The sequence below is a fragment of the Panthera leo genome, chromosome B1, assembly GCF_018350215.1.
Source record: "Panthera leo isolate Ple1 chromosome B1, P.leo_Ple1_pat1.1, whole genome shotgun sequence".
Taxonomy (NCBI): Eukaryota; Metazoa; Chordata; class Mammalia; order Carnivora; family Felidae; genus Panthera; species Panthera leo.
The window spans coordinates 86,534,457-86,558,561 of record NC_056682.1 but is presented as its reverse complement, the minus strand read 5'-3'; the positions used below and the strand labels follow the sequence as shown (position 1 = coordinate 86,558,561).

Here is a 24,105-nt window from a genome sequence, read left to right as displayed (position 1 = left end):
ATCTTAATTAGACAAAAATGTGTGTTAAAGCTGAGTTATATATGTATTTGGCCTTACATGTTTGGAGGGAAATTGTTCAATGAAATATACACTATTTCCTATTTTTCTTATTAAAACTGTTTGTCACTACAGTTTTATCTTTGGGCAAGAGCAGAAAATTTATGGTATAAACTAAATTGAATATTTGTTGTTACTTTTTCCCTTAGACTAGGAATACTGTTCTCATTTGTAATGAGTGATCTGTTGGAGAAGTAGGGCTGTTAGGAAAAAAAGAGTTTGGGATCCATTTCCTTAAACACACACTGATTCTTGAGTGGGAAGAAATGAATTCTTAGTTTTTTGGAAGAGTATGCCATTCTAATTATTTTTACAGGTCACATTGACAGGAGAAAATTGATTTAATGACATTGAGTATAATTTTAAGATGGAAGACTGCCAAATTTCATTAATCGAGAATTAGTTGAAACTTAATTACTGGCCTGAAATGTGATAAAATAAAAAAACTAGGTAGTATAGTATTATCACATGTAAAGAAAGTGGAGTTTTGTTATTGTTTTTTTTTTTTTTTTTCTTTCTGATGTTTGTTTATTTGGGGACGGAGGGGCAGAGAGAGGGAGACACAGAATCAGAAGCAGGCTCCAGGGTCTGAGCTGTTAGCACAGAACCTGACTTGGGGCTTGAACTCACAGACCACGAGGTCATGACCTGAACTGAAGTTGGACGCTAAACCTACTGAACCACTCAGGCACCCGTGGAGTTTGGTTTTTAATTTTCATTGGTAAACTCCATTATTTGGGGGAATTCTCTAATTAGTTAATTATTCTGTGTTGCATTCATTTTTCTTACCTATTTTTGGCATTTTTATTGCCCATTTGACTATAAGAATAAGTAAGCAAAGAAACAAAAGGTGACATAACGTTTGAATTTGTTGATTAGAAGATCTGTTAAAAGATTTGGGGTGCCTGGTTGGCACAGTCAGTTGAGTGTCCCTTGATTTCAGCTCAGGTTATTGTCTCACACAGTTTGTGAGTTCAAGCCGAGCCCTGCCTGCACTGACAGTGTAGAGCCTGCTTGGGATTCTCTTTCTCTCCCTTTCTCTGTCCCTCCCCTCCTTGTGCATGTGCATGCACTCTCTGTCTCTCTCAAATAAATGAACTTATTAAAAAGATCTAAAATTTAATAAAGTTACTGTATATGATGGAAAGAGCTCTCAGAGCTTTAGAGGGTCTAGGATGTAGTCTAAATTTTGCCACTAACTAGGTAAATTGCTTGTTCTCTTTTTAAAGTTGATTTAATTTGAGAGGGAGCATGCATGTGCGTGTGTTTCCTTCCATGAGTGAGGGAGGGGCAGAGAGAGGAGAGATAATCTCAAGTAGGCTCCCACCTGTCAGCACGGAGCCTGATGCAAGGCTCAAACTCATGAACCGTGAGATCATGACCTGAGCCCAGATCAGGAGTCGAACACTTAACTGACTGAGCTACCCAGGCACCTCGAAATTGCTTGTTTTCTTAATCTTACTTGTAAAATAAGGATTGAACCTTTTATGCTTAGTTTGCAGGAGTATCATGAAAATTATACGTTAGTGTGAAATCCCTTTGAAAAATGTGGTGCTGTAAACAATGTAAGGTATTTCCAGTAAGACCAAGGGGAAAAAAACTCTAATTCTGAGTATTTTAAGTTCAGCTATACAAAGTAAAGTCACATTGGGGGCCCCTCGGTGGCTCATTCGGTTAAGCGTCCAACTCTTGGTTTTGGCTCAGGTCATGATCTCATGGTTTCGTGGGTTTGAGCCACTTATCAGGCTCTGTGCTCACAGCACAGAGCCTGTTTGGGATTCTCTCCCCACTTCCTCTATGCCCCTCCCGTCATACTGTCTCTGTCTCGAAATAAATAAATAAACTTTAAGAAAATTAAAAAAAAAGTCACACTGTACATGTCAAGTAAGAATATAAACTTCTATGATTTTTATATGCTTGTTATGAATTGTTTATACACTTCCCATTTATACTGTGGGATAGTAGAATGTTCTGTAGTTTTGGATTAAAACTTCTCACTAAAAAATCAGAATTTTGGGGCGCCTAGGTGGCTCAGTCAGTTTAGCAGCTGACTCTTGATTTCAGCTCACAGTTCATGAGATCAGGCCCCATGTGGGGGAGCCTACTTTGGATTCTCTCTCTCCCTCCTCTCTGCCCCTCCCCCCATGCACTCTCTGTCTCTCTCTCTCAAAAATAAATAATCATTTAAAATGTTATTGGGGCGCCTCGGTGGCTCTGTCGGTTGAGCGTCCGACTTCGGCTCAGGTCATGATCTCATGGTTTGTGAGTTTGAGCCCCACGTCGGGCTCTGTGCCGACAGTTCAGAGCCTGGAGCCTGTTTCGGATTCTGTGTCTCTCTGACCCTCTCCCGTTCATGCTCTCTGTCTCAAAAAAAAATAAACGTTAAAAAAATTAAAATAATAAATAAAATGTTATTAATTTTTGTTTATTTTTGAGAGAAAGAGAGAGCAAGTGGGGGAGGGGGCAGAGAGAGAGGGAGACACAGAATCTGAAGTAGGCTCACCCATGAGCAGTGAGATCATGACCTGAGCCAAAGTCGGACGCTTAACTGAGCCACCCAGGTGCCAGAATAATCATTTAAAAAAAATCAGAATGTTTCTAGCAATTTCCTCCGTAATGGGAAATGTAGCTTAATTTTTTCTTTTTTTTCCTCTCCTTCTGACTGCTCTCTATAATGGCTTTGTATTACTTGTGTTAGTGGTTTCCTTTTTAAAAAAACCTTTTCTTTTTAAATTGTTTATTTTTTTTTTTTTTAACGTTTATTTATTTTTGAGACAGAGAGAGACACAGCGTGAACGGGGCAGGGGCAGAGAGAGAGGGAAACACAGAATCGGAAGCAGGCTCCAGGCTCTGAGCCATCAGCCCAGAGCCCGACGCGGGGCTCGAACTCGCAGACCGCGAGATCGTGACCTGAGCCGAAGTCGGACGCTCAACCGACTGAGCCACCCAGACGCCCCTTTAAATTGTTTTTAATGTTTATTTTTTGAGAGAGAGATAGAGTGCAAGCAGGGGGAGGGGCAGAGAGAGAGGGAGACACAGAATCTGAAGCAGGGTCCAGGCTCTCCACTGTCAGCACAGAGCCTGACGTGGGGCTCAAACTCAAGAGCCGTGAGATCATGACCTGAGCAGAAGGCCAAAGCTTAACTGATTGAGCCACCCAGGTGCCCCTCTTTTTTCTTATTTTTTTTTTCTGTTCTACACTATTGAAGGGTAGTAGAAAGGTAGATATATGTATATTTTTTTATTTTTATTTTTTTAAATTTATTTTGAGAGAGAGGATAAGGCAGAGAGAGGGAGAGAGAGAGCCCCAAGCAGGCTCCACACTGTCAGTGTGGATCCCAATATGGGCCTTGAACTCAAGAATGGTGAGATAATGACCCAAGCCAAAGTCAGATGCTTAACCAACTGAGCCACTCAAGTGCCCCTAGAAAAGTAGTTGTAATGGCTAGGTGTAATGGCTCTGAATCCAGATTGTCTGGGTTTAAATCTTTTTTTCCATCACTTAGTAGTCGTGTGACCTTAGTCAAATTATGTAATCTCTCTGGATCTCAGATATCTCATCTAAAATGAGGTTAAAAAGAATACCTACTTCATACCATTGTTAAGATTAAATGAGTTTTCCCTGTGAAGCATTTAGCACAGTGCCTGGCACACCACAAATGCTCAGTAAATGTTAGCTATAGTACTATTCGTTTTATGTGTCTTTTTCTGACAAGTTATCTCCATGATTTAAGCACTCATTGCAATAAGTAGCTTTATTGTCTGAAGTCAGTGTTTATTTTTTTAATTATATTTTAATTTTTTTTAATGTTTATTTATTTTGAGACAGAGTATACATGCTCAAGTGGCAGGAGCAGAGAGAAGAGAGAGGGGGAGAGAGAGAGAATCCCAAGCAGGGTTCTTGCTGCCAGCTCAGAGCCCAACTCAGACTCGAACTCACAAACTATGAGACCATGACCTGAGCCAAAATCAAGAGTCAGACTCTTAAGCAACCAAACCACCCAGGCATCCCTGAAGTCAGTGTTTAAAACCAGAACTATTTGATTCCAAAGACTGCTCTTTTCATTATTTGACTAATTCCTTGATGTAAAATTTTCCATTCACATTGTAACTAGTATGTAAAAGTTACCTATGAATATAATGCTAGGATTATGACACGGTGACACTTTATGATTTGTTTACTTTAGCAGAGAAGACCTAGCCTCCTTTTGTACCATATTTATTAAGTTGGCTTTGGTACATATAAACCTTAGGTGTAAAAGCAGTTTTTAATACAAAGTAAATTAAAAGAGACTATTATTTTTTTGCCATTATTTCAGATAGGTCATTATTTTTTGTTGCTCTCACATATATTTTTGTAATCTCAGCTACTAATAAGTTCTGTTCACATTTTTCCTCTCTTTTGGTGAGTATCATGTTTTTATTTCTGTTAAGTATGAATCTCAAATTGGAATTGTTGTGTGATTGTATGATTAGATATTGCCAGTGTTTTTTAAAACCTGGTTTTATTGAGATATAATTTTTATACCATAAAACTCCTTCTGCCAAACAGTTGAACCAATTAGTTAATCAGTTTTCTCTCTTACCAGAAATCTATGAGAGTTCCAGTTGCTCCATACATTCATCAGTTAATATCATCTAACATTTTAATCACATTTAACTTAAAGGCATGGCACATGTTTTTGATGTAATTAAGAATCTCAAGTGTTTATTGGCTGTTAGGATAACCTCTTTTGAGAGCATTTTCTTCAGGACCCTTGCCCAATTTTTTAATGAGCTATCTCTTACTGATACTGAGTTACAGTTCTTTATATTTTCTGGGTGTAAGATCTTTGCTGTGCATTGCATATGTCTTTGGCCTGCGTTTTTTTGTTGTTGTTGTTTTTGTTTTTTTAATGCTACTTCAAACATTTAAGCTTTCCTGTTTGAGGGTTAAGGGAGATTGCTAACTGAACATAAAATTTTTTTTTTTTTTTAGAAGTTTTATTGTTACACCTTTTTCGTTTAGATTTGTGATGTTTTCACAGTTTATTTTTCTTTTGTACAGAAGGGTCATTGTCCTCATGAAGTTTCACCCTACATACTTAAGACTTAGTACTCAACAATTTTTAGGAACAGATGCATGGCGGCTCTACTAATTTATTTTTTTAATCTTATTCTTCAGTTTAGGTAGTTCTATTGCCGTGTCTTCTATTTCACTGATTATTTTCTTCTGCATTGTCATAATTGCTTTAATGTAATCTGAGATGTGTTCATTGTATGTATTTTTCACCTCTAGAAGTGCTGTTTGGTTCTTTTTTTAATGTGTTCTGTTTCTGTTTTCAATGTTTACATTTTTTAAAAATTCTTGATCCTATTTGTGATCATTGTCTTGATATCTTTACCTCATAATTTCATCATTTCTCTCTTTTATTTCTCCAGGTTATAGGTCACGTTTTCCTGCTTCTTAGTTTATCTAATAATATTTTATTGGGTGTTGGGTATTATGAATTTTACATTGTTTTATTGGAATTAATTGTCTTTACAGAGTGTAGAACTTTGTTAATAGCAGGCAGTGTAGGTGCTTGTATATAAGTCTAGGGCTTTGTTGGGTGGGTGTATAGAACACTTACGCTAGGGCTAGTTTTTGTCTCCTGCTGAGTAGATTTTTTGCAGTGTTTACTGAATTGTGCAGCTTGTTCATTGAAGGAGACTCCATTCTGGTGACTTGGAATTCTCAGTACCATGTGAGCCCTGAAAATTCTTGAACTTCCTACTTCCTAGTCATTATTTACCTCATGAAGTTTCACTCTACATATTCAAGACTTAGCACTTAATAATTTTCAGCAATCAATGCATAGGGATCCCATGCACGTTTTTAGTCTGTTTTTCTGAATAGTTCCATCAGCGTTTGCTTTACTATCTGCTTGGCCTCATTGAATTTCATTCATTGTCTTCAGCTCTGTGTGGACTGTTGTGCTCTGCTTGAGATCCTTTCTCCATGTACTATGATCTATAAAGCAGTGGCGTTTCTACGTTTGTCATGTTTTCTCCCCCCTCTTGTGGTTCACAACGCTGCACTGCCTGTTGTCCAGTGTCTGACAAGTTATTTCATATGTTTTGTCCACTTTTCTTGTTTTTAGTAGAAGGGCAAGTTCATCCTCACTTATTCCATCATGGCCAAAAGTAGTTACTGTATTTTTACAGAAATAAATTTTCAGAAAGCTAATTGAGGGTTAAGAACAATGCACTTTAAACTGTTCTTTGTACGTATGTGGTTCCTGGAAAACGTTGACAAGTCAGGAGTGTCCCTTTTAACTAGTCTTTATATCATAGCTTACTTTAAAGCTTTTTACTGTAACTGTAATTATTGTAAGAAAACCAAACTACTTTTAGGCTTTCTGCAGGGTAAATAGGAATGCTAAATTTATTTTCTTAGTTATGTTTCTTTGACTACTTATGGTTAAAGATAGCCTTAAGTTACTACTTCTGCTTTCCTCTCCTTCTTATCCCCCAGATCACTGTCTGCTGAATGTATAGTTGATTGTGGGGAGGGGCAGACAGTTAGGAAGATATTGCAGAGAAATTGGAATTAATGGTACCTACTGGAGGTTGGAAGTATGAGAAAAAGAAAGCACCAAAGATAAAATAGGGTTTTGTTTTGTTTTGTTTTGCTTCATATCTGGTTGGGTGAGTTGAGGGGAAAGCATCTACTGAGATGATGAAGACTTGATGCAGAACTGATTCTGGGGGAAAAATTTAGTTGTGTTTTGGATGGATTAGGTTTGAGATGAGAAGCAACAAAGCAGGGATGGTGAATACATAGTTATAGAGTAATTCTGTAATCGAGCTTAATTGTTTTTTTTTTAATTTTATTTTTTATTAAAAAAATTTTTTTTGACATTCATTTTTTGAGAGACAGAGACAGTGTGAGTGGAGGAGGGGCAGAGAGAGAGAAAGACACAGAATCAGAAGCAGGCTGAAGGCTCTGAGCTTGTTAGCACAGAGCTGGACGTGGGGCTTGAACTCACGAGCTGCAAGATCATGACCCGAGCTGAAGTCGGACGCTTAACTGACTAAGCCACCCAGGTACTCCTACTTAATTAATTTTTAAAATTTATATCCAAGTTAGTTAGCATACAGTGTAACAGTGATTTCAGGAGTAATTTTCGTACCCATTTAGCCCATCCCCCCTCCCACAACCCCTCCGGCAGCACTCTTGTTTGTTTTCCATAGTTAAGAATCTCTTATGTTTTTGTCCCCCTCCCTGTTTTTATACTATTTTTGCTTCCTTTCCCTTATGTTCATCTGTCTTGTATCTTAAATTCCTCATATGAATGAAGTCATATAATTGTCTTTCTCTGACTAATTTTGCTTAGCTATTAATACCCTCTAGTTCCATCCACGAGTTGCCAATGGCAAGATTTCATTCTTTTTGATTGCCGAGTAATACTCCATTGTGTATATATACACCACATCTTCTTTATCCATTCATCCATCAGTGGACATTTGGGCTCTTGCCATACTTTGGCTATTGTGGATAGTGCTGCTATAAACATGGGGGTGCATGTGCCCCTTCGAAACAGCATACCTGTATCCCTTGGATAAATACCTAGTAGTGCAACTCTTGGGTTGTAGGGTAGTTCTATTTTTAATTTTTTGAGGAACCTCCATACTGTTTTCCAGAGTGGCTACACCAGCTTGCATTCCCACCAGCAATGCAAAGGAGATCCTCTTTCTCCGCATCCTCGCCAACATCTGTTGTTACCTGAGTTGTTAATTTTAGCCATTCTGACAGGTGTGAGGTGGTATCTCATTGTGGTTTTGATTCATATTTCCCTGATGGTGAGTGATGTTGAGCATTTTTTCATGTGTCGGTTGGCCATCTGGATTTCATCTTTGGAAAAGTGAGTAATTGATATCTTTGATGCCAAATGTAAAGTTTTACATTTTCATTGTTTTTACACATTTTTTCTGCTGTGATTTTGTCATCATTTGCATTAAGTCTTTCTCCCATATTTTGTAAATACGGTTTCAAAAGTTGTGAGTAAAATTTGCTTAAATGTATAACCATGAATTCTGGCATATATTACCTGACCTTTTACATGCAGTTTTTTCCTGCAGCAATACAGTGGTTTAAAAAATTATTAGTGAAACCACGTATTGATACACCTGAAAGTCAAATAACACTAAAATACTAAAACATTTATGGTGAAAAAAATATGTCCGTCCCCCCCCCCCCCCCCCCCCCCGCCTTCCCACTTCTGAATCAAGCACCCTCCTAGCCATTTTCTCTGGTATTTGCTTTCTTGTTGCTTTATAATACACCACTGTTTATAGTTACATGACCTTTAGACATTTGTTGACTTCTGGTTATAGAAAGAAGGACTTAGAACTTCATCATTCACACATTTGTCCACTTTTTCTCATTACCCCATCATAGTTGTATCATAGTATTTTGATAAACTAGTGCTGAATATGTTTTTATAATTACGTATGTATTATTTACTGTTAAGCCAAATATTACAGTAAGATCATACTTTCTCTCTTAGACAAGCCTTTATTTCTCCTAGAATTAAACCTGTCTGATTTATTCAGTTGCCTGGTTTTCTGTGGATGTATTGCTCATTTTCCCCAAATGTGCCTGAATTTTTGTCATGTGCTAATAAATCATAATTTCCATATTATGAAGTATACAAGTTCCATTTTTGCCCTTACTGGAAGCCTAGTCCATGGTGGACTTTGGCTTCCTATTTTATTTTGGAGTGGTCGTTCTCTAATTTTCTTTTTCCCCTGCATTAGATTTATTTACCAGTACCATGTTGTCTTTTGTTTGTTTTGATTCCTCTTAATGGCTTCCTAAGGAAGAGTGTGTAGAGGTAAAATTTTAGTTTTCTGAGAAGCCTTTAAATGTCATTTTACTCATAAACTTGATTGATAATTTGGTTGGGCATAGAATTCTAGACTGGAACTGGATTTCACTCTGAATTTTGAAGGCTGTATAGATGTTTTCTAGCTTTTAGCAGTATTCCATTATTATTTTGGAATAAAAGCTCAGTGCCATTCTAATTACAGATCCTTTTATGTGCCTTTTTTTCCCACTCTGGAAGTTTTTAAGGACGTTTTCTTTGTTTTCAAGGCTTTGAAATTTTATTATGATGATCTTATTATAATGGTATAGGTCTTTTCTTTCTTCTTTATATTTTGCATGCATATATTCATCCCTTGTGGCTTGAGAAACTTCTTTCCTTCAGTAAAATGAAAATATTGCTTTAAAATATAATTTCCATACCTTTATTTTTTTTTTCCAGTTTTCATTTTCTGTAACATTTGGACTTTTTAGAGTGAGTTGATGGTTTTTTAATAAATTTTTAAAAAATGTTTATTTATTTTGGGGGGGAGGGACAGAGAGAGAGGGAGAGAGAGAATCTTAAGCAGGCTTCACACCCAGCACAGAGCTGACACGGGGCTCAATCCCATGAACGCTGAAATCATGACTGAACCAAAATTAGGAGTCAGATGCTTAGCCAGCTGAGCCTCCCAGGTGCCTTTGTGAGCTGATGATTTCTTATTTTTCCTAATCTATATGGTGTCTCTTTGTCTTGGTTTTACTTTATTTATTTGAATCTTCAGGGTTTTTTTGTTTTTGTTTTAACTGGCATTTTAGTGGGATTTAGGAGAATATGGAAGTAACATTTGATGATTCTGTTGTATTTAGCAATCAAAATTTTAGGATTGAGTTTAAAATTGTTTGCACTTCTTGCTAAATTCAAATTTTTCTTTTTTGTTTTGACAGAGATGTTATGAACATAAACAGTATCGAAATGGGTTGAAGTTCTGTAAACAAATCCTCTCTAATCCCAAATTTGCAGAGCATGGAGGTAAGTATAAATACCCTGTGTTTGTAAGTGTAAGTAAATAGGGCTTTGCTAACTTGTGTGGCTTCATGTTTTTGGGTTCTATTACTCAGCTGCCTTAACTAGTTTTTGGAGAGAATGGACCTTATCCTTGACTTTTGTAAGATGTTTAATACTATAGTTTGAATTTAATGTCATAAAAATTAACACAGTCTACTTGATTTCTGGTTTATTCCTGTTTTGAAGATTAGTGCTGTAGAAAAGGCTGAGGAAAAATATGCGTAAGTTTAATAAATAAGTTTATTTAAGATGTTATTAGAAAAAAATTTGCTTTAGAACTTTTGAGTTGGAAAAATTTGATTTCTTACATAAGCTTATTCAGAAAGTGCCCATTTTGTCCATTGCTCATGAGCCAGCATCTTTTTATTTAGCATTGTATGTTAATTTTTCAAAACTGTCTTGTATTATGACATATTTGTATATTGGAACGTTCTGAAAATTTACATAGCTTTTGCCTATGGGAGGATAGAAGATTGGACAGTGAGGTGTTTGTAGGGTAAGAGAAAAGTGCATGGCTTAACTTGTGAAGATGCAAAGGAAAACTAAGCTTTCATTGGCCAGATTTGTACAGTTGGCTCTCTTTACTCCTGCATACTTTTACTATAATAAAATTGTTTGGAGGTGGAAAGCAGTAGAAATAAAAGTACCTAATATATCTTTGTCCTTGTTAAAAATAAATGTTTTTTTGTTAGATGGATAGTACGTTGTTTCATATACCTTTCTAAAGTATGCATACTGGTAAAGTAACTTTCAGTACTATAGTCATGATAGAGTTTCAATACAGCAGAATGCCAAATTTTATTGTTTCTAAAATGCAGTTTCCCCTTGTATGTTAATGAATCTGAAATCAGATTGCATATAAGGTGCCATAATTTAATTGAAAGTGTTTTAACAGTACATAAAATGATGGTTTGTCTAAGACTTAATGGCAGCCCAGAGTTTCATTAATTAAGGCACTTTAAGATGTTTGGTAAAACTTGTATGAACAGACTACATATTTGACAACAAAGAATTTCTTATGCAGGACCTTGTTAATTGGCTACTTGCCAAATATATTTTGTTTGCTTCCTTTTCCTTGAAAGTTATACATGATTTATGATGATTTGTACACAGTTTCCCCCCCCTCTTCTATTTCTTTATCTTTATTTTTCTATAAATGTTGACTTTTTCTTGGGGTAATACTTTTAATTTTTACATTTTATTTCTAATTAATTTTTCTGTAAGTTACAAATTTCAGTCCTAAATGTTTGGTAAATCATAACGAATATTTTTTATTCCTGTATGCTTCATAACACAGACATTATAAAATTAGATGTCTTTTTTCTTTTCTTTTTCTGAAAACTTAGTTATTTCCCTCAACTCTCTGTTAATCTTTTTGATTGTGAGTGACAGATGTCTGACGTTTTTCTTATGTGTTCCAGAGTCAATTAAAAATAAATTTATGGAAATGAGAAATGTAGACAGTTTATGTGTATGTTTTAATCATTGGACAGTGAATTTAATCTTAATGTAACTTGGGTTCACAGAAATAAAGTCTGTTTTAAGGTAAAGTTTTCTCTACTTGAATGATTATGTGAGGTGACCCCATGGAATTCCCTTGAAGAACAGTAGAGTCATGGTATCTTGTTAGCACACGAATTTCCACATGTTCCTGCATTTGTGTATCTTTTAGTCTAAAAAAAAATTCTAGGGATGCCTCGACAATAGAAATGTGTTTACTTGGTTTGTCAATTTTTTAAATATTTTAATTATGTACAAATCTGGAAAGTTTCTAAACAATCTCCTTGAGGGTTTAAATTCTCAGGGTAATGTAACATTTGTTTTTGAGATTATGATTACTTTTTTTGTTAATTATTCTTTGTGTTTAATTATTCTTTCTTTTTCCCTTCCTTCCTTCCTTCCTTCCTTCCTTCCTTTAATAGAAACCCTGGCTATGAAAGGATTAACATTGAACTGTTTGGGGAAAAAAGAAGAAGCTTATGAATTGGTTCGTAGAGGTTTGAGAAATGACTTGAGGAGTCATGTGTGTATCCTTTTTGAGATATGTTTAAGAATTGGATTGGGGGATCATGAGCTAAGATAGCAATTTGGGAATCAGAAATTTTAGATTCCTCTCACTGTGTAACTCTGGAGGAGATGATTTCTTTTTCACATTCAATAACCACAGTTGTCTTCATGGAACATTTTTATGTACCCTACCTTTTTTCTAACATTAGTTCTGTTCAGGTAGATTGGACTTGCCTTTTAAAATACTATAGTGCTGCTGCGCCCCCCCCCCCCCACCCCCACCCCCCGCCATGGTCATTTTTCCTTTCTGCAGTTTCAGTTACCCGAGGTCAGCTGTGGTCTGGAAGCACACTATCATTCTCATGCACTATCAGGTCAGTAATGGCATCACAATGCCTACGTTATTCACCTCACTTCATCTCATGTAGGCATTTTATCATCTTACATCACAAGATAAAGGGTAAGTATGGTACAGTAAAATATTTGCAAGAGAGACCACACTCACATAACTTTTATTATGGTATATTGTTTTAGCTCTGTTCTATTTTGTTATTAGTTACTGTTGTTAATCTCTTACCATGCCTAATTTGTAAATTAAGCTTTATTGTAGGTATTTGTGTATAGGCAAAAACGTAGTATAGGTAGGTTTCAGTACTATCTGTTGTTTTAGGCATTTACTGGGGTTCTTAAAACATATCCCCCACAGATAAAGGGAGACTGTTTTTATGAAAGCTCTTCCCACACCTACAAATAAAGAAGTACCCTGCAGATTTTATCATCATAATAAATTTAGAGAAAATAAAGGCACTGTAGTATACTGATTAATAGCACAGGCTTTGGAGTATGCTTCTCTTGGATTTGAATTTCACCTCAGTTTCTTTCTGTGATCTTAGGGCTTAGTTTTCTTTTGTGTAAAATGAGGATATTCTCTTGTGTAAAATGAGGATAACCATACCTACCTCATTGTGGTGTTGTAAAGATTTCATGATGAGATATATTCTATGTTTAACATAGTCCCTGATAATGCTAAGATACTATACCAGATACATTTAAGAGAAGTGTGAAGTTAGGAGCAAGTACAAATGTCTGATAGAAGATAGAGAAAAAACTGTGGGTTGCTCTTTTTTAAAATAGTTTTTTAATAGATATTTCTTTATCTCTTTATAAGCTGACATAATTTTAAGTGCTGAGACACTTAGCAAAATCTCAAGTGTTACTAGGCCTCTGGCATACTACAGATGAAGAAAAGATAGAGATTTTGCTCAAGGAATTTATAGTCCAGTGAAGAAAGGAACTTATTAGCAGCATATACAGAAACATGTTCGAGTATTACATAAAGCATTACAACTTGTTCAAAAATAATCAGTAATCAGGGCGCCTGGGTGGCGCAGTCGGTTAAGCGTCCGACTTCAGCCAGGTCACGATCTCGCGGTCTGTGAGTTCGAGCCCCGCGTCGGGCTCTGGGCTGATGGCTCGGAGCCTGGAGCCTGTTTCTGATTCTGTGTCTCCCTCTCTCTCTGCCCCTCCCCGTTCATGCTCTGTCTCTCTTTGTCCCCCCAAAAAAAAAAAAAAAATCAGTAATCGAGTAAAGCAGGAGTAAGCAGAAACTCAAAGGGTAATCAAAGGATTGGTTAATAACTGTCGTAGATATCTTTTCATCATTTTTAATGATTACATAGTGTTCTGTATGTATTTACTTATGATTTATTTGTGTTCCTCTTTTTTTTTTTTTTTTTTTTTAAGTTTATTTATTTTGAGAGAAAGCAAGCAAAGGAGGGGCAGAGAGCAAGGGAGAGAGAGAGAATCCCAAGCAGGTTCGATCGACCTAGGCCTTGATCTCACTACCTACCATGAGATCACTACCTGAGCCAGTATCAGGAGTTGGACACTTAACCAGCTGAGCCACCCACGTGCCCCTTATTTGTGTTCCTCTTGACAGCCATACGTTTCTTTAAATTTTTAATAACGTTAAACTCCTTAGGTATAAATTTTTAGGGGGTGAGGTTTAGAGGCAGTTAAGAGATTGCTATAATGCTTAAGAGAGGTGATCAAGTCCTGAAATAATAGGTAATAGGGGCCAGATTATGAAGGGGTGTGTCTTAGGCTTTTAAAAACATGTTCCAACCAACTGAGAAGATTGTGTTAAGCTTTACTTTGTCATTTATATTATGAAAGCAAGGATTTTGCAAATAAAATTTATGATATTAAATATGTATTTTCAGTTACTTGTGCCATCCTAGACATTATGTATTTTACTGACTCTGTTGAGGATCCCTGGCATTAAAGTTGTTCGATTGAAAAATTTGAATTTCATTTGGGAGGGAAACATTACAAGTTTCTGGAAAGGGAAGTGAATTCTTCTCTTTTGATTATATGGCTTTTAGAAAGGTTACTCTGATAGAGAATAAAAACAGAGAGACTGAAGGTAGGATGGGTGACTGCAGTAATCAAAATCTAAAGTGAAAAAGACCTGTGTGAGGGGAATGGAATTATTTATGTATTTTCCCCCTTTTATGGCATTTTTTTTACAACCTATTGTAACTCAGTTTACTTATCTGTGCCCTTATTAGACTTTAAATTTTTAAAATTTATTCTTTTTTTTTTTTAAAATGTTTATTTGAGAGAGAGCAAGTGAGAGCAAGTGGGGAAGGGGCAGAGAGAGAGGTGGATGGAAGCTCTGAAGCAGGTTCTGCACTGTTTGCGCACAGAGGCTGATGCAGGGCTCAAACCCACAAACTGTGAGATAGTGACCCGAGCCGAAATCAAGAGTCAGATGCTTAACTGACTGAATCACCCAGGCGCCGCTAGACTTTACATGTTTTGAATGCAGGAGACAGTCTATTTCGGTCACCCACACCCTACTTATTAAGATATTTTAATAATTACTTGCTAAATGAATTTTAACTTATATGTGGCTTTTATCTTCTATGTGTTGACTTTTAGGAACTTTGTACTCCACTAAGCATTCTATACTAAGGATCTTGTTAGCTAAAGAAAATATACAAGATGTAAAATAATTATGTGTATACCCATTTCCTCTTTTTTCTTTTAAAAATAAAGATAATCCCTAGCGTATATTGAGCGTTTATTTTGTACCAGTCTTTTCCATTTAGTTGCAAAACTATGCTGTATAGACTTTCTATTTACATTTTATAATTGAAGAAACATAACGAGACTAAATAACTTGTTCAAGATCACAGCCAATGTTTCCTCTGGCTCAAAAAGCTATGTTGTTTTCCATTCTATTAAACTACTATCTTTATATTCTCTCCTGTTTTTAAAGCTTGTAATTTTATAAATAGCCATAGTTTTCTGAGTTTCTTGAGGAATATTATTGGAGTAATATTACTTCTTGTAGGATGTATCCTTAACTAAATCCTTTAGGTTGGCATGTTTATGGCCTTCTCCAGAGGTCAGACAAGAAATATGATGAAGCTATTAAGTGTTACAGAAATGCATTAAAATGGGATAAAGACAATCTTCAAATCTTAAGGGACCTTTCTTTACTACAGATTCAAATGAGAGATCTTGAGGGTTACAGGGTAAGTAAAGTAGGAATTTTTTTTTCTTCTAAGGGGAAAGTGGTGTTAAAATATTTAAAACTTTTGAGTACTTCCTGAAAACAAAATTTTCTGTTCTTAAACAATTTAATTGAGTCTTACCCATCTCCTCCCAGTAGTGATCGTGTATATGTTCTGACTGGACTAACCAGATTTTTACAATAAATTATTTTACTCTGAGGCAGAGTTGGATTACTGTGTAGAATGGAGTTAATTCAGTGAAAATTAACATTGATGTTCCTCAAGTAGGCAATGCCTTTGTCTCCTATTAACATGTAACTACAACCTTTAGTTCTCACATTTGTCTGGAAAGTGTATTTATTTGTTTCTTCTACCTTCATTGAGAGGAGTATTCTGTCTTTGTACCTATATTTTAACCCTTAAATCAGTCTATTAATTCAGATCTGTTTAGTCTTTGTAGTATCTGCTCAGTTGTTTTCTGTGGATCTCAGTAGGTGGGGCCTGTAGTTTTTAAAAAGTTTTTCTTTTGTACTAGCTTTTCCATTCTGTCCCTTTCTTTTAAAGTAATTCAGGAAATAATAAAACATATCTGGTCTTGACTTTTAAAAGTTACAAGATTGTCTTGGAGGCTTCATTGTACCGCTTACCAAATAATTTTTTACAGCTATAAAGCTACACAATATGGATGTCTAAAGCTATTTTCCATGATTATTTCCAGTATTGTGTTGCAAATTGCTCTGCATTGTCGGGTAAATTAATATGACCTTTTAAGAAGAATTCGTTTTCAGTGTAAACTTAAGAAAAAGTGGTGTTTCTTTTCCCCCTTAAAGGAAACGAGATATCAGTTACTTCAGCTGCGTCCTGCACAGAGAGCATCATGGATTGGTTATGCTATTGCTTACCACTTATTAGAAGATTATGAAATGGCAGCAAAGATTTTAGAAGAATTTAGGAAAACTCAACAGGTAACAACCAGAAGCCAAACCTAGTAAACTGGGTCTGATTCTAATTATAAAAAGAAGTGTACATAGACTTGCTGACTTTTTATTTTGAAATAGTTTCAAAGTTACAGAAAAGTTACAACAATAGTACAAAGAACTCTATATGGGAGTTCACTCACATTATCTGATTGTTAATATTTGACACGTTTACAATCTCTATATTTACGTAACTATTTAAATTTTTTTCCTGAAACATTTGAGAGTAATGCAGACACCATGATCTTTACTCATAAATCCGTCACTGTGATATTTCCTAAGAATAAGTCTGTAGTTACCAACTGTATACATACTACTATATAGATTTCCAAAAAATTAGGAAATTTAACATAGACTTATTATCTAATCCACAGCCCATATTCAAAATATATTAATTGTCCTTTTTAGATCCTAAGATTTTCTCTCCCCGTTACTCGAATCACTTAGTTGTCATTTCTCTTTAGTCTGATTTAATCTGGAAGTTTTGAAGACTTTCTTTGTATTTCATGACCTTGATATTTTTGAAGAAGTAGAGCAGGTGCTTTTGTAGAATGTCTATCAACTTGGATTTGTTTGATGTTTCCTCATTATAGTTTATATTTAAGCATTTTTGGCAGGAAACCACAGAAGTGATGTTTAGCCCTTCTCAGTTCATCACATTGAGAGGCGCATAATGTCTATTTGTTCCATTTATTTATTATTATTTTTTTAATGTTTGTTTTTTTTTAATGTTTATTTATTTTTGAAGGAGAGAGAGAATGTGAGTGGGGGCAGAAGGGCAGAGAGAGAGGGAGACACAGAATCCAAAGCAGGCTCCACGTTCTAAGCTGTCAGCACAGAGCTCAACACGGGGCTTGAACCCACAAACCACGAGATCATGACCTGAGCCAAAGTCGGATGCCTAACCGCCAGAGCCACCCAGGCGCCCCTGTTTGTTCCATTTAATTACTTCATTAAGATGGTGTCTGCCACCTATAAAAAATTATTTTTTTTTCCTCTTTGTATTTAGTAAACAGTTTGAGATTTTATAAATAGCCTGTTCCTCATCAAACTTTCACCAGTAGTTATAACATTCATTGATTCTTGCCTGAATCAACTGTTTTATGATAGTTGCAAAGTGGTGATTCTCTTATTTTTTCTAGATTTATTAAATATTTGACATTGTACTGTTAAGTAAGAGCCTTCCTGTCTCCCCTGTTTTTGTTTTTGTTTTTGTTTTTTATTATACATAAGGACTTAGGGATTCTTTATTCAGTGGGTTGTAAGTTAATATTTCACTATTTACTTAGTTGCTCTCTAGACAGATATTTAGTGATTTTTAAAAAATGAATTTTAGCAATCAGATATTATCCTTTGACTTCTTATATGTATTTTGAGTGTATAAACAATTTTCTAACATGCAAACAAAATTCTTACTGTTAGTATTGCTTATATCCATATATAGACATCCCCTGATAAAGTGGATTATGAATATAGTGAACTCCTTTTATATCAGAACCAAGTTCTTCGGGAAGCAGGTCTATATAGAGAAGCCCTGGAACATCTTTGTACCTATGAAAAGCAGATTTGTGATAAACTTGCTGTAGAAGAAACCAAAGGTATTTTTTTTTTTTTAAAGAATACACTTATCCTAGTATTTAATTACAACAAAGAGCAAGGCTAAAAATCTAGTTGCTGCTGATAATTGCATATAATTCAACTTTTTGATAGAAAATCTATGTCTTACTCATGAACTTTGAGTAATTTGTAATGTGGGAAAATACACATTTAAACAGTAGATATTATTGATATTGGAAAAAAAATTGTGAAAAACTGATTACATGAAATGGCTCAATATTTTTCTTTAAATAAAATGTTTTTTACTTGAAAATATTAATAGCTCTTGCTCAAAACACAGGTAATTTCTTAATTTTGTAAGACAGAGGAATAAGTTTCTTAGGAACAGCTTATTAGCAAAACTGAATGTGTTATTGACTGTAATATTTATTGGCAAGTCAGTCTTTACTAAAGTACATATGGGGCAGTCACGGAGTCTTCATGGTTTATCTGAATGTCTTTCTGGACATAGAGTATGAATTGAAACCAGAGGTTTGACTTTATGTGTGTGGATTGTGATTGGAGGGGGGAATCCCCAAGTAAAGATCTCCAATGCTGCCTTTTATTAGAGGGCTGAGCAAAAGGAGTCTCAGAGTTTTAAAAGTTGAGGAAGATTATGGAAAATGAAAGAATAACAAGTAACTGAAAATAGAAGTACTTTTCTAAGAATTACCATCTGAAATGTCACTTTGCCCTTGATGTGTGCTGTTTTCACATTCCTTTGGCTCCTTTTGAAGTTGAACACTAAAAAAGTGATACTTTTGTGTATAGTAGATATAACCATTATTTGCCAGATGAACTTTCAACAGAGGATAATGCTATTGGCAAGAAAAAATGGAAGTCTAAGGTTGCTGGAGCTCATTTGTGAACTACAGATCCAGGACAGCCATCTTTCATTTGAGTTGATCATCCCTTAGCCATCTATTAGTTATAAAAAGAGGGGATTTCTGATTTTTGGAAAGATCACAAAATTGGAAAAAACTAGTTTGGGTTCCTTTGTTGGCTTCTAACTAGCTATATGACCAAGTAAGTGCAAGGCTTGGCCTTTTGTTTCATCATTGAAATACAGGATAGTTTTCAAAATACTCTTAAGTACATTATTTAATTTTGATCCTTTTGATAACTGTATTAACGAGAAAGAATGACTGACAGATCAAGTTAGATGAGGACTCGGAATTGATCAATGGATTTTAGGAATTTGGAAGTCATTGGTGATCTTAACAAAAGCACTCTGAACATTTGGAAGGAGAGTGGTAAAACCCCACACAAATCAAGTAGAATTAAATGACATTGGAAGTCAAGAAATTAAAGATAGCATGCATTGATGACTCATAAAAGGAGTTTTGTTTTCTAGGGGAACAAAAGTGGGGTGGTGCTAGATGAAATGGAATACAGGATCAAAGGAAGTGTTTGTTTGTTTGTTTGTTTTAATAGCATGTGCTTGTGCTCACTGGAGAATAATCCCGTAGAGGCAGAATATTTGATACAGCAGAGAGGAGCGATCTAGTGGGTAAACTGAAGGATTAGCTTTAGATAACAACATGAATAGTTCACAGTAACAAGAAAAGACAGAGTATGTAGGGAAGTAGGTATACAGATATAGTGGACATTTGGGAGTTCTAATTGTTTCCATTTTCCTAAGTGAAATAGGAAACAGCCATTATTTCATTCCAGGAAAGTATGTATTGAACACTTACAGTGAGTCAAATGTTGGGGACAGGGTATATAAAAAGAATAGAAAGGAACCGAGAGTAGAACATTAATTTTTGGAAATTCCAGTAACAAAAACATTGTGTTAGTGGTCTGGATAATTTGGGAACTTCCTGCATTGGGTGAGTGGGCATAGTTATGCAGAAAGTCTCCTTGTTAATTCTTACACCACCAGTTCCTGTGCAAAGAAAAAGTGGGAGAAAATTAAGGAAAGGAAAGGTTGGATGGGTATTGTGTAGGGAAGAAAAGTTGCAGGATTTTTTTTTGTTGTTGTTCTTAGTGAAGTAGGTTTTTGGTTAGTGTAGAGCAGTTGTCAACCTTGGCACTGTAGCAAGACCGACATCCTGTATGTTGCAGAAAGTTTAGCAGCATCCCTAGCTTCTACTTACCAGAATACCAGTAGCACCACTTATTGTGGTAACCAAAAAATATCTGCAGATATTACCAAACGTCTTCTGGGTGGCAGAAGTGCCCTTGGCTGAGAGCCACTGATACAGATGTAAAGAATATGGGCTCTTTTAGCCAAATTACTTGGATTCAAATCCTGATTCCAACAATTAACTATCTGAAAGACCATAAGCAAATTTACTTCTTTCTGCTTTAAAATAGTGAAAATAATACTAACCTATTTCATAGAGTTTTGAGAATTGTATTATCCAATTCATGTGAAACATTTAAGTCACTGGCACACAGTGAACACTGAGTAAGTGTTCATTTTTATTGTCTGATGAGAGCAGAGAATGCAAGGGTGAAGTTGTGATTTGAAAATAATAACCTTTGGTGGATGGAAGCCCATTAATGATAAGAATTTCAGGGTTCATAGATTTCTAGTGAAACCAGTGCTGTGTCCCTTCATCTAATGACCTGCTTCCTTTTGTGAGAAGGTGTGCAGCAAACAAACATTTGGGATGATCCAGGACTTAATTGGTAAATAAGGGAGCCTTAGTTTTGAGACTGATTTTGATACTTGGGGCTGCTAGTGTCATTTAGGGATGAGATTGCTATGCAGCCCAGAGAAAACAAGCAATGAGTCTATGAGTCATTGAAAGGTCTAAAGAAAAAGGAATGGCTTTTCTTTAAGATTGAAGGCTAGGATTAGTGAGGCAAGACTAAACCCGACAAGACCGTTCAGCTTAGAGCGGGATAGGTACCCTGTCTGGTAGTTGGAGGAGATGAAAAAAAAGCGGGTTTTGAATGTGGCCATGACTGGGCTGATAGAGCAGAATCCTTTTATAATTGATTAGGGGGCATAAGGTTAGAGTTTTGGATTGAACTAATGAGTTCAGATGTTGAAATTGTATAATGTCAGGAATAATTAAGTAGTAGATGGTGTCTTGGTGATTGTGTTCAGTGAATTTGGGGAAGTAGCTTGGAGTTAGACGAATACCTGAATAAATTGAGGATGTGGACAGAATGGCATTTCTAAATATGAACTTCAGAAAAAGAGACAAAATAACATGGTAGTCTTGTTGAAGGAATTGGAAACTTAGGACACCAAATCCATTTCCCAGCATTGAGGAGGTTTTAAGAGAAAGTTTAAGGGAAGATTAAAGTTATAATCCGAAGACATTTAGTTGATTTAATTTGTTTTTCATCAGGGGAACTTCTGTTGCAGTTAGGTCGTTTGGAAGATGCAGCCGATGTTTATAGAGGATTACAGGAGAGAAATCCTGAAAACTGGGCCTATTACAAGGGCCTGGAAAAGGCACTCAAACCAGGTACTATTGTTCAAAAAAACTTCCTTTTCTTTTTCTTTAAAAAAAATTTTTTTTGTGACGTTTATTTATTTTTGAGGGAGAGAGAGCACAAGCAGGGAAAGAGCAGAGAGAGGGAGACAGAGAATCCGAAGCATCCTCCACACTGTTGGCACAAAGCTCAACATGGGACTGGAACCCATGAAGCGTGAGATCATGACCTGAGCCAAAGTCACTCAACCGACTGAGCCACTCAGGCGCCCCTAAAACTTCCTTTTTGTTTTAATTGCTTCCTTTGTTGATAAATATTAACTCATTGAAAAGCATAACTAGAAAAATAGTGGTTACGAATTGATTCAGAATTTAAATACAAAATTACAGTTGCAGACTTTGACTTAATATGGCAGACTGAGCATTTTCTGAAACCTCTCTTCTACAGATTTATAGAAGTAGTTGAGAAAAATTCAGAAACAACTTAAAAATTCACACATGGCATGGCAGCATCAAGAAATTGAAAGGGAAATTTCTACTGACAGAAACATCTCCTTACTTAGAGATGTCACCCTAAAGGGAAGAAGAAGCATGCATAACTTCTGTGGTCACAGCACCATGGCCTCCCAAGGGCACATGAATGTAGCCATGCTGAAAGAGTGGCACTGTTTCCTGTGTGGGAAGAGGGACTAAATTTCCATCATTAAAAATGAACTTGGATCCAGAGACTCTCCCCACAACACCCCCATCAGCCTCTCCCGAATGGGACCCACTTGTGACGATAAGCCTAGAAACACGTCCTCTACAAATGGGGTCTTTAGCCAAGATAATCTGATTTGAGGCCGTTTCCCTTAAGACCGGTAGTGAGTCATTACTGATACATTGATACATGCAAGGAACCTTATAACAAAGAATATTGTACTACTCTGGAAAACCATCACAGGAATGGTTATCATTCGTGCCAGCACAAGGTAGTAATGGAAGAATCTAAGATGAAAAGAGGGAATTGACATAAAAAATCTTAGTAGATTGAATGGAAGAGAGGCCACAGCTGAGGAGAAATTAGTGAACTGGAAGATTTGAACAGAGGAGAGCTCTCGGAGTGAAAGAAATATAGAGGGGCTCCTGGCTGACTGTCAGTGGAGCATCTGACTCTTCATCTCAGGGTTGTGAGTTCAAGCCCTGCTTTGGGCATGGAGCCTACTTAAAAAAAGAAAGAAAAATCTTAAAAAAAAAAAAGAAATATGGAGAAATGGAAGATTAGGGGATAGATCCCAAAATTCCAAAATAAAGGAGAACCTGAAGAGAATAGTGGAGAAGCCATGGAAACACAATAATCAAGCCTTTCTCAGAACTAAAGTAAAGAAGTCCTCAGATTTTGAAAGGTACCTAAAGCAGAACAGGATAAAGAAAACTATATTTTAGATGATTATAGGGATTTAAAATATGAAAATAATAGAAATAGGCTAAAATTATTTTCGGTATATTTAGGTGGTTAGATTATAAATAATTTTCTTTTCACCTTCAAATTTTCTGCTTAGTAAGAATTTATACTTTGAGAAATTTATAATTTACTAGAAAAAATATAACCAGTTAAAATCTTCTATAAAAATATTTTTTTTTAATTTGCAGCTAATATGTTAGAACGACTAAAAATTTATGAGGAGGCCTGGACTAAATACCCCAGGGGACTGGTGCCAAGAAGACTGCCATTAAACTTTTTATCTGGTGAGAATAATTGCAAAGGAATGAAAATGATGTTAGGAATTACAATTTCTTTGGTTTTAGATACATGAGTATGCATATTAAAATTAAAGTATGCATTTTAGAGTTCTCTGGGTAAATGCAAGTCAACAGAATATTTTTCTTTCAAGGTGAGAAGTTTAAAGAATGTTTGGATAAATTTCTAAGGATGAATTTCAGCAAGGGTTGTCCACCAGTCTTCAATACTTTGAGGTCATTATACAAAGATAAAGAGAAGGTAAAGCAAAATACCATTTTCTTTTCACTATCATTTCTTTGCTCAGTATTTGGAATAGTTGATTCTTGATTATCTGTGGACAATAGTCCACATTTTGTTAATCTGGTGTCTGTTTTCCTATCCAGTTTAAATGCTCCTGTGCCTCTTTTCATCCTTTCTTAGTCAAGTGACTTACTGTTTGCTTATTTTGACTTTTATTTCTGCTATATACTTTGAGTCAGCATAAGTATGAAAAGTTGGTAAGGTAGTGATTTCTTCAGTATTTTCTGTAATCCCTCTTCATGGTAAAAGTCAGAAATGGTTTTTTAAACTAAGGTTTAGCTTCGTAGTCTTTCTCCTTTTTTATTTGGTAGAAAAATCTGTCAGGAGAGTTTGCTGTCCCAGTAAGTTAACTTACTCTTTTAGCTATGTATAATAATATTCAAATTGCTTGTTAAGAGGATGTTTTAATCTTAATTTAGATTATATTGCTTGCAAGTACAGTGGCATCAAGACATGTTGGTTGGATAAAAAGAAATCAGTTACAGTTGAAGAATCAGAAAGATGGGACAAATTAAACATGATAAACACTTTAATTTTTTTTTTTAAACACTTTAATCTTAAAGCATGGAAGGTGCCCGTATTTTCCAGTCTTTTATTGAGAGGCCCAAGGTATGGGCTTTTTTGATGACTGAC

The 24,105-nt window shown here is 35.7% G+C and overlaps 1 protein-coding gene across 2 annotated transcripts in view; it reads left to right on the top strand.

Annotated features, from left to right (window-relative positions):
* NAA15 (N-alpha-acetyltransferase 15, NatA auxiliary subunit) overlaps positions 1–24,105 on the top strand; it is an 83,985-nt gene that overhangs the window by 24,763 nt on the left and 35,117 nt on the right. For both annotated transcript variants that reach the window (XM_042935449.1, XM_042935448.1), the window contains exons 2-9: positions 9,833–9,917; positions 11,876–11,980; positions 15,345–15,502; positions 16,312–16,446; positions 17,903–18,056; positions 21,363–21,482; positions 23,082–23,177; positions 23,324–23,430. In XM_042935449.1, coding sequence (XP_042791383.1) covers positions 9,833–9,917; positions 11,876–11,980; positions 15,345–15,502; positions 16,312–16,446; positions 17,903–18,056; positions 21,363–21,482; positions 23,082–23,177; positions 23,324–23,430 — 960 coding nt within the window. The remainder of the gene's footprint in view (positions 1–9,832; positions 9,918–11,875; positions 11,981–15,344; positions 15,503–16,311; positions 16,447–17,902; positions 18,057–21,362; positions 21,483–23,081; positions 23,178–23,323; positions 23,431–24,105) is intronic.